Source organism: Leopardus geoffroyi, chromosome B2 (assembly GCF_018350155.1).
Source record: "Leopardus geoffroyi isolate Oge1 chromosome B2, O.geoffroyi_Oge1_pat1.0, whole genome shotgun sequence".
Taxonomy (NCBI): domain Eukaryota; kingdom Metazoa; phylum Chordata; class Mammalia; order Carnivora; family Felidae; genus Leopardus; species Leopardus geoffroyi.
In genome coordinates this window covers 137,137,951-137,148,658 of record NC_059332.1, presented here as the reverse complement: position 1 = coordinate 137,148,658, position 10,708 = coordinate 137,137,951, and the positions used below count along the sequence as shown (strand labels likewise).

At 46.3% G+C, this 10,708-nt stretch overlaps 1 protein-coding gene across 3 annotated transcripts in view; it reads right to left on the bottom strand.

Annotated features, from left to right (window-relative positions):
- Nucleotides 1-289: 289 nt before the first annotated feature.
- Nucleotides 290-10,708, bottom strand: part of ESR1 (estrogen receptor 1) — a 390,751-nt gene continuing 380,332 nt past the window's right edge. For 2 of the 3 annotated variants that reach the window (XM_045500070.1, XM_045500069.1), the window contains exons 8-9: nt 9,004-9,187; nt 290-4,827 (exon numbers count right to left, since the gene is read on the bottom strand). In XM_045500070.1, coding sequence (XP_045356026.1) covers nt 4,593-4,827; nt 9,004-9,187 — 419 coding nt within the window. In that variant the 3' untranslated portion in view covers nt 290-4,592. The remainder of the gene's footprint in view (nt 4,828-9,003; nt 9,188-10,708) is intronic. The other variant, XM_045500072.1, reaches the window with a different exon arrangement.

Below are 10,708 nucleotides of genomic sequence, written 5' to 3'. Positions count from 1 at the left end.
CTACCCTGTGAATTAGGTGTCACTATCACGTTTTGTTGATGAGGAAGCGGAGGCTCTGAAAAACTCATTGCCAATGATCATAAACCTCATATGTGGTGGACCCAAGCAGTGAGGCCAGTCTGCCTGCCTCCAGTGTCCACACACCTCCTCCTAGGCCTGGCAAGAGGGATCCTGGCATCAGACTGATCTTTAAGAGTCACTGTGTTCTTCAGATGCATTCCATCACCTTGATTTGAGGCAGTCGGTGGTGAGCCGTTAGCAAGAAGGGAGTTTACATAAAACAAGCCTGTTGTCATTTGTTTAATTTTTTATTTGAACATCAAACAGATTGAGAAAATTGTTTACAGGTGCTTGAGCATCCCACTGGACTCCTTACTTTTTAAAGGTGCAAAAGAGGTTTACAATTGTGTTTCATTAAACAAAGCAAAGCTGCAACAAAACAGAATCACATCGATAATAGTATGCATCAGCGAAAAGGCATATTAAACCGTGAGACACAATTTGGCATTTCAGCCTTTTCCCATAAAACAAGAGCTCTACATTGAAAATTATGTTGTGTACAAAAAGCATTGTTTACAAGCTGTGAGAGAATATAAACTGGCATAATGTCACTTATGAATTCAAGTCTCTATGACCAATGACCTCTCTGTAAATGCAAAGGGGTCCACATCTCAGGCACCTGCTCATAGGGCTGAATGTTGTTTCCAGGGTACACAGCTCTGTACAAAGACACTGAAGATGGATATGGAACATGGCAGCATTTACACATTTAAAAAGTTCAGGCACATTTGGATGCAAAAAAAAAAAAAAAGAATAGAAATTTTTCTTCAATCTCTGAAAGACAGTGCAAAATTGAAGTGCCATAACAGAGGCAGCGATTACTTAGAAAACAATTTTAAACGACTTAGAAAGAGGCCACACTCACTTTAATCCAGATGAAAAGGAAATGCAGTTAGAAACAGAGGAATCACACTAATGAAAAGATGAATATTTGGGACCAACCACAGTTTAATTCATTTGCTCCAGTTGAGAGTAAGTTTTCAGGGAGTTCACCTGGGAAGAGTGCAGTGTAATCTGGATCATCCTCCCAAGCCTTGTACTGAAAAGAATCATGGTTGCCTCATAAACTACTATACAACTCTATTTGCCTTCCAAATAACTAGTTTCCCAAAGCAGATTTGCCTGTGAATATTAGACATTACTACGGTCCTAGTGACCATTCCCGGCATCCACAGGCCATCTCAGAGTAGGAAAGTATGAATAGGAAGGGATTTGGAATTGGTTTCATGTAGGGGTACTCTAAACCGATGGCCTAAATCAGTGGCCATTTCAATGTATAAGATTTTCATGCGAGAACACCTTAATGTGATCAAGAGTAAATTATCGGTAAGTCCCTTATTTGTTCAGCCCCCAGAAAGCATGGGATATGGCATGGTTAGACGGCCTTGCAAGATTAACAGGAAAATCTAACCATTGACTAAACTTCCTTAGGGACTGGATTTTGCGACCTACGTAGGGTCTTCTCTTTGGATGAACTAGCCTCTCTGATTGTTGCATGACAGCATTACGGAATCATTACCATAGTAAACTGCAAGCCTGGAGCTTGGCAATGGCCAAAAGAACCATAGACCGCTAGCAGTTCCTTAGACTTAGACCTTAGACCGTGGATGATGCTTGTTCTTCCATAGAATTCCAGCTGCCATTTTAGAAATGGCTGTCATTTGTAGTTTACAGGACACGAGTGGAATACAGAACCCCGGTGCACACCCCAGGTGCCAGTATCGATCTGCCTCAGAATACTTTCAAGGCTTTTATTACTGTATTTCCCACTCTCCAAATTCCTGACCCTAGTTCCCCACCCTACCCTAACCCCAGGTTGATCATGTCTTTCAAAACTTAAATTGCCTCCGAGTGTGGAAGGGGTGGGGAAGACAACATGTTCCCACCCCCAACAGCAGTATCAGCTGCAAAGTGTCAGCTGTCCATTAGTGGCACTTCAAATAAGAACAAGAAGAGATTTCTAAAATTATTTGAGATTCCTGGGCTAACACTCCAACCATCTGGTGTTCTCTGCCCATTTCAAATGTAGTAGTATCTTAACATGAATACAAACACATTAGATGAATAATGTAAAACCCTCCACTTTATTATTGTTTGGATTTAGCTGGTATTACATCATCTATAGTACTAGAATTTTTTTGTCTGTTTTTATTTTTTTAAAAGAAAATCTAAGTATAAACATTAAAAAGAACCCACTGACCCATTAGGTACTGTCCAAAAATATTACTACTGATATTTTGGTAAAGCAAAATTAGCTGCCCTGAATAATTTTCCTTTGCAGGCATAATCTCTGCTACATAAGATTGTCTATCATTCAATATCCAACAATAGGCATCTGGATTAGTGCTATTTTGTCTACTGTGGATACAAAAGTTGATATGAAATGTGATCTTCATTTAAGTGAATAATCACCAGGCCTTAGGCATCGATGACCGCATACATGACAAGGTAGCTCTACAAAAAAAACTAAATATTTTTCGTGGGTTTTGCATGTTAACCCAGTCAAATTAAATCCAGAATGGAATTACTACATTCAATTGTCTGATAAACAAGCATTGCAATTTCAAAAACAAAATATATTATACTACATAAGGTGCTTCTTAAACAAAAACAAAAGAATTATGTTCTAAACATATCCTTACTGCAGATACACAAAATTGCCCCTAAATTCAGATGCACATAAAATGAAAAAAAACTTAACTTTTTTTTTTTTTTTTTTTTTGGCCCTCCCAGCTTCCCAGTCCTTTGGTGGTCGCTTACTAAGTAATCAAAAATGAATGAAATCCACCTTTTGAAACAGGCGTCCCAAGAGATGCCCTCGAAGCTTGGCTGTGTTGTTGGCTAACACATCACCTCTCAATGGGGTTCAAATCATAGAAACTGAAGTCACTGGAGGAAACCAGACTTACTTTTTGGCTGAGAAGAAGAGATGACCCATAGTTGGCTCTGGAGATGCAAAGGCCTGGGGAAGACTGCCCTGTGGCCCCAGCGAGCCTTTCTGGTTTAGCCCATAGGTCAACGGACTCCTATGGCCCAACTTTAGACACTCGCGCTTGGCTTATGAAGTTGGATGAAATGAGCTTTGGGGGATGTTTTTTCCCCAAGGCGAAACCCTGGTTGTTGGATGAGCTCTAGACAACCAAGAACACACGTAGGCTGACCAGGTCGCCAGCAACCCCGGTAAGGTGTCTCTGATCCCGACCCTCTGGCCCTGTCACCCCAAAGTGTGCTGGGAAAACCTCAGGAATGCGGCTTTCTACTGCTGCTGCTGCCAGCCAGGGTGGCAAGGACAGAAGGGCTTCCCACGGATCCCAGGGCAGCCCCACAGTGCACATGGGGCCTGCCAGGGGCTCTCGGGGTTACCTGCGGCCTGTGCAGGTCCACCATGAGCCTCTCAGGTTTATCTGGTTTCTGCCCTCCTGTTCTCCAAGACTTACAATAATCATGCACATTTACTATTTACCCCAGTTCCCCAGGGCTAAAAGTGTCGCCAGGGTGCCCACTCTTTTGAACCGTTCTTGGTCATATGCTGGGCACTACAAGCGACTAATTCACACACCAGGGAGACCCGAGTAGAGCGCCCTCTGCTGGCAAGTGTGAGATCACACCAGAACAGGTCCTGAAGCGGATTTACTGCAAGTCCTGAGGGGAGAGGGCTTTCTCTCATAAAATGAAAACAAAACAAAACAAAACAAACAAACAAAACAAAACAAACAAAACACAAGAATTTATCCCTCAAAGGGAAACTGGTATATGTAGAGGTGACTTAATTGGGATCAACTTGCTGTTGATGGGTCCATGGGAAGCAAGAATTAACTGGAACCCATGACCTGTGTGTACATAGTGTTCTCAAAAACCAGTGGAGGAGCATTCAGCAAATCGGAAGGTGCAGTGTATTAAGTTGACAAAGTTTTGACAGTTAGGGGACCTTCCTTCTCTGTGGGCATCTTGTATTCCTATAGGGCAAATGAATAGACAATCACTGAACATTCTGCCTACAGCCATGCAACAGAGCAAAAGCTTTAAGGTATTACTTTAATAAAACGATCCGTTACTATAGGAATACAAGATGATGCCATAATGAACCCTTGACCTAGCTTTCTCCAAGTCAGCAATTAAAGGAGCCACTGTCACGCCTTTCCTGTGGCTTTTTCTTAGAGCCAGTAAACGCTTCACAGAGATGAAATGTCCACTCTCCAGGCCTGGGTCTCAACGAGTAGCTTAAATGCACAGTCACCTGAGTCCCAGCTCATAGACTGAGTTCAGTCATGAAAAGTTACAGAATCTTCATGCTTAGCAATGTAGCAAAGGGGGCAGAGAGAGCCATTACAAAGAATCTAGCCCTGGAATCCCTTTGGCTGTTCCCAAAAGAAGGCGTGCCACTAACAACTGAGCAAGCAGACGGATGGCCACTCAGGAAGCCACGATGACGGATGCATGCCGAGTGCGCTAGGAGAACTCTGCTATCGTGATGCATGATGTGGGTAACATGCTGCAGGGATTCTCAGGACCTTGGGGGAGCCTGGGGGCTCTCAGACTGTGTTGGGGAAAGCCCCTGCCTCCTCGGTGATGTAATATGCTTGCAAGGAATGTGCTGAAGTTGAGCCCGTGGTGGCCAGCTGGCTCTGGTTCATCTCCTCCATGGGTGCGTCCCCCTGGTTGGCTGGGGCGTGCAGGCGGTGGGCGTCCAGCATCTCCAACAGCAGGTCGTAGAGAGGCACTACGTTTTTGCACTTCATGTTGTACAGGTGCTCCATGCCTTTGTTACTGCGGGTGGGAAGACACAAAGAGGACCGCTTTAGAGCGTCGCAAGCTCGAGGCCTGCTGAGACTCCAAGGAAGGGGGAACTAGGGAAACTCCAAAGACACCAGCATGCCGATCTTTGTCCCTGTGGAAAGAGCCATTCCAGGATTTGTTATGCAGGCGACTTCCTTCCACTGACTCGAATGAGGTTCTGTTCCCCGCTATTGCATCTAACAAGAAAATGGAGATGATCCAGTCACTCTAGTCACGCAGAAGGGAGGTTTTTAAATGTGTAGAACAGTTCAAGGACTTCCCTTGTTTAAAATGTTCCAGCTCTTTGCCATTTTGTCGGAATACGCTCTAAATTTCTTTCCATGCTCTGCAAGGTCTAACTGATGTGCTTCCATCTACCTCTCCTAGCTCCCCCGGCCTCTCTCCCCTAGCTCACGCTCTTTACTTCTGCTGAGCTTTCTAAGAAAGAGCTTGAAGAAACTGAGCTCTTTACTCCCAGACTCAGGTATCTGCCCTTTCTGTTCCCTCTGCCTGGATGCTCTTCCCCTAAATCTTTTTTTTTTTTTTTTTAACATTTATTTATTTTTGAGAGAGAGAGAGAGCACGCGTGAGCGGCAGAGGGGCAGAGAAGGAAGGAGACACAGAATCCGAAGCAGGCTCCAGGCTCTGAGCTGTCAGCACAGAGCCCGACACGGGGCTGGAACCCACGAACCGTGAGTCATAACCTGAGCTGAAGCTGGATGCTTAACCGACTGAGCCACCCAGATGCCCCTCTTCCCCAAATCTTCAGACGCCACCTCCCTTGGAAGTCCTTTTGCTGCCACAGTGGCTGTGACCTCAGGGCCTACAGCGTTAGCTGCTCTCTTTCACTTACTCTGTTTTCCTCCCAGCACTGTGACAACCTGAAATTGCTCTCTGTACATATGCATGCTTATTCCTTCCCCCAGGCATGTGTGCCCACAAACACACACACACACACACACACACACACACACACACACACAGGGCAGGCTCCTCGAGGGGCAGTAATTTGCCCATTCTGCAGGCCTGGAACAGTGCCAAGAATGTGGTAAATGCTCAGAAAATATGGGGCAAATGGATACAGGGAAATGTAGGCAAATGGCATTTCTCCTTTTAACCGCTGTCCCCCGCCCTCTGCCAGCTACAACTCTGCTCTTTCTCCCACCACGCCACCCATGGAAAAAACACAGAACAACCATTTAGGGAGCTTGAAATTGTGTAGAAAGAATGATGTATCATGAGTAGGCAGGACCAAATACCCTAGAAAATATTGGCATTTTTAGTAGGGGAAAAGTCGCATGAGCTGGAGACATGCCAGAAAAACACAGCATCAAACTATTCAGGTCTTACAACACCACAACCTAATTACACATCTAAGTGTGTGTGTGTGTGTGTGTGTTTAATTTAAAATTGCTGTTAATGCTAAATGCCCACTGGATCTCACACTGTCTTACTCTTGCAAACCTAATGAATCATTTATAGTCACATGAAATCTGGGTGTTAAGTTCTCTGAGTAACAACATATGGCTGGGGCCAACCTTAATAAAACAGAGCTAGATTGGCTGCAATAAGGCACCAAAAACATTAGTGTGTGTGTGTGTGTGTGTGTGTGTGTGTGCCCAAGTGAGCGAGAGAGAAAATGCTCAAATCTAGTAGGTTAGCAGCTTCTCTCCAGCTTTTGCACAATTGAGACAAACTCTTCAGAGCTCTCTCACCGCTGCTGCCCTCTACATAGGCCAACAAAAGTACTAAAGCCTATAAATTTAGTGCAGACATATTTGGGTATTCGCTAATCATGCTTGCTAATGCTGAAAAGCAGTTGACAGATTTGAAGACTCAGCAATTCCTACCGGAGAATAAAAACCTTCATCTGTAATACGTGGTTTCTATGACATCTTTGAAACTCCCAGCCCAGAGTAAGTGTTAACACACTTCTTCTAGGGGAAGGTTCCTCTCTCAGCCAGGTAATGTGGTAGAGGGTTGTTACTCTGACGCACTCCTGCTTCCCTCTTTGTTAATATTCATAAAAAAAAAATGGGAAAGGATTAGAAATGTGTGGGCTGAATGCAATCTTGCCTCTTGATGCTTAATCTTGAGGTTTGAAAGCCCCTTACAAATTAAGCCAACCCATCAGACACCATGCCCTTCCCTCATAGCCACTAAGAGAAGAAATTACATTTTCGTTCCGAGGGTCTGGGTGTAAGCCCAAGGTCATATAGACGTCATCATGCATGGCTCTCTGATCTCTCATTTCTAGGGCCTTTCTGGAGTAAAGAATATACCAACTGCTTATTTCTTCCCTGCAGCCAGAGTTCTGTTCATGGGAATAGTATCCATTAAGCATCTAGCCAGCCACATGATGTGACCATTTGAAATAGAAATGAAGCCACTTTGTCCTTTTGGCACAGAGAGGCTCTTACTTCCTCTGCTAATACCCTTCCTTAACCCCTACACAAAATATTTATCGAGTATTTACTATGTGCCAAGCCCTATGCTAAGAGGTATTGGGTACACAGATTATGCATGATGGATTGTGACAACTGCCTCAAAGGGTTTACAGTCTAACTGGGGCAGAGAGAAAATAAGACACGAAATAACGATCAGGAAGAATAGGGTATAAATCCCAGCTGGGTTAAGGGTCAGGAGATGCCTCCTGAAAAGAATATCTCAGCCATGATGGATTAGCTTACTCTTCTGAAATACTCCTTCCCTGTGCCCATGCTCCTGATCTTGACTTGAAGCCTCATCAAGTGATGTGTTGGCCAACAGAATGTTGTAGATATCACTTAACTAAAAGATCAAAATGCACTTGCCCTTATAGGCTTGCTTTCCTGTACCTCTGCCATTGCCGTGAGAATGATATGTCCCAGCTAACCTGTGGGGACAGGAGGATAAAGGACACACGGAGCAGTCACCTGGCCAGCCTGCAGCTTGAAGCAGGGTCCCCCGGCTGTGCCCAGCCCGCGTCAGCTGTCCCACAGGCGGGAGGGAACCCAGCGGGGATGGACAGAGCTGCCAGCCGATGTGTAACCTGGAGTTGCCCACCCGTGACTCAGAGAACAAAGGTGCCTGGCCAGAGCTCGGACTACCAGGAAGTTAAGTAGGAAGTTAAGTAACCGCTGGAGCACAGCAGTTGGAGTCCTAGGAAGCTGGAACAGCCGGAGTCCTAGGAAGTTAAGTAACCGCTGGAGCACAGAAGTTGTACAAGCAAAATAAAGGAACTTACACTTGTATCTAAAGCGATGGGAAGCTGAGGGTTTTAAATAAAGGAATGAGGTGATCAGATGTGGTATTAGGACGGCCACTGTGGCTCTGGGTGGAGAATGGGTTAGGAAGGGTCAAGACTGAAGGCATGGAGGTATGTTTGGTGGCCTCTGCAGAAATCCAAAAGGAAATGATGGTGGCTTGGATGAGGGTAACAGCCGTGAGGGGTGACAAGAAGGGATCTGAGAGGAATGGAAGAATCAATGGTGATTCTCTGTGCGCTGTAGGGACCGAGATTCTCCCAGGATTTCTTTTTTCTTCTCTTTTTAAAAAAACATTTCTTTAATGTTTCTTTTTGAGAGTGAGAGAGCATGAGCTGGGGAGCGGCAGAGAGAGAGAGGGGGACAGAGGATCCAAAGCAGGCTCTGTGCTGACAGCAGAGAGTCTGATGTGGGGCTCGAACTCATGAACCGCGAGATCATGACCTGAGCCAGAGTCGGACGCTTAACCGACTGAGCCACCTGGGTGCCCCCGGGTTTCCAACTGTAAATCGGGGGAGCGTGATGCAGGAACCGTAATGGACGTGCCGGGTGCCTTCAGAGGACAGCTGTGTTCACGCACCCGCCTTGAGTGGTGAGATAAAACGAATGATCAAACATTGCCATCCTCCCTCTGCCCACACACCACACACTCCTCCCCCCATCAGACCTTGTGCAGGCTTCAAACTGGGTGCAAATATCACCTCCTCTATGAAGCCTCTCTGACACCTGCCCCATGCCCTAGACAGATTTCCTTCTTCCCTCCTCCGTCGTCCCATAGCGTTTCTGCTTATTACGTCCTGGGAACTTTTCCGAGGGCGCTATCTGTATGCAGGTGTCAGCCCTTCCCGGCCCAGCGGTAGCACGTTTGAGGGCTTGTGTTTGTTACGGGGCTCCCGGGGGGGGGGACCCAAAGATGCCTCACCTCATGTGCCTGATGTGGGACAGGATGAGGAGGAGCTGGGCCAGACGCCGGTGCTGCTGCTGCAGAGACAGGCCCGCTTTGGCCATCAGGTGGATCAAGGTGTCTGTGATCTTGTCCAAGACACGATGGATATGGTCCTTCTCTTCCAGAGACTTCAGGGTGCTGGACAGAAATGTGTACACTCCTGAATGCGCAGAGAGAGAGTGAGACAGAGAAACTCCAAGACGACGAGGTCTAGGAGACTGGCAGCATGTGCGGGATATAAAACCCAGCCAGCGCCAGTGCCCCCCGCCCCCACCGCCCCCGGCACAGCAGGGCAGGAGTCTGGGACCCGTTCCATCTGAGCAACGGCACGAAATTCCTACTCAGTATACACGTCTGAGAACACCGAGAAACCTATCAGGCCTCCCACGTTTGCGCCAATTTCTGGGACTTGTCATCACGATCCCCAGGAAAGGCACTGTTAGCCTCGGGGTTGTAATGGTTATACCAGCCGCTCCTTCTCTGGCCCGCCTGACATCAACATAAACTATCCCACTAACGCTGACGACAAACCCCTGAGAGAGGCGTTATTCCTCCTCTCCCATGAAGAAAACAAAGGGCAGAGAGATGCATGAACCTGTTAAGAAAACTTAGGACAAAGCAGAGCTGGAAAGGAAGTCCAATGCACTGACTCCACATGTGATCATTATCATGTGACATTCTTGTGAGATGCAGAGACAGCAAGAATGACCTGTGAAGTGACTGACAGGTAATTTTCCCAGGTAGGATCTACCTTGCTGTTATGTTTCAGATGAAGTTTCAGATAAGGCTTAGGCCCTTCCTACTTTTCCTCCTCAACTGAAAGGTTTATGGTGGGTGGGCACAGAGGACCACGGGAACTGTGGTTTCTCACTGGGAGGCGTGTTTTGTTTTGTTTTGTTTTGTTTTGTTTTTTTCCCTCTTGCCTTTCTTCTGGAAACAGATCCTACTCCCTGGGCCACAGGTAGACTCAGGACTGAAATGAGACAATCAGGGGATGCCTGGGTGGCTCAGTCAGTTGGGCATCTGACTTCAGCTCAGGTCATGACGTCACAGTTTGTGAGTTTGAGCCCCGCATTGGGCTCCCTGCTGTCAGGACAGAGCCTGCTTCAGATCCTCAGTCTCCCTCTCTCTCTGACCCTCTCGGGCTCATTCTCTCTCTCTCTCAAAAATAAATAAACATTAAAAAAAAAAAAAAAAAAGAAATGAGACAATCAGGCCACTCTATTCTTTGGGACAGTATTAGCCCTGAGCTAGACAGTCAGAGCTTTTTCTGGAGTTGTATATGGACGTTGTGAAACAGAAACTCTTTCCTCTAGATTGCTGAGCTTGGAGGGTGAGAATAGTGACTCTCAGGTGTGGCACCTTCCCTGCTCATGGAGCTCCCACGTGCAGAACGGAGCTGAGCAACAGAATGCAGAAGTAATAGTTATATGAGGGGTAGGGGGGAAATCCCGGTTCAGGCACAAGGTCCTATTCTTACACTGTTTTCTTTTGACCTTATAACTTCTATAGTATCCTTTCTGAAACATGAACCCATAAATTCCCTTTTAAAAACTTTTTTTAACATTTATTTATTTTCGAGAGACAGAGCACGAGCAGGGGAGGGGTGGAGAGAGGGAGACACAGAATCGGAAGCAGGCTCCGGGCTCTGAGGTGTCAGCACGGAGCCCGATGCGGGGCT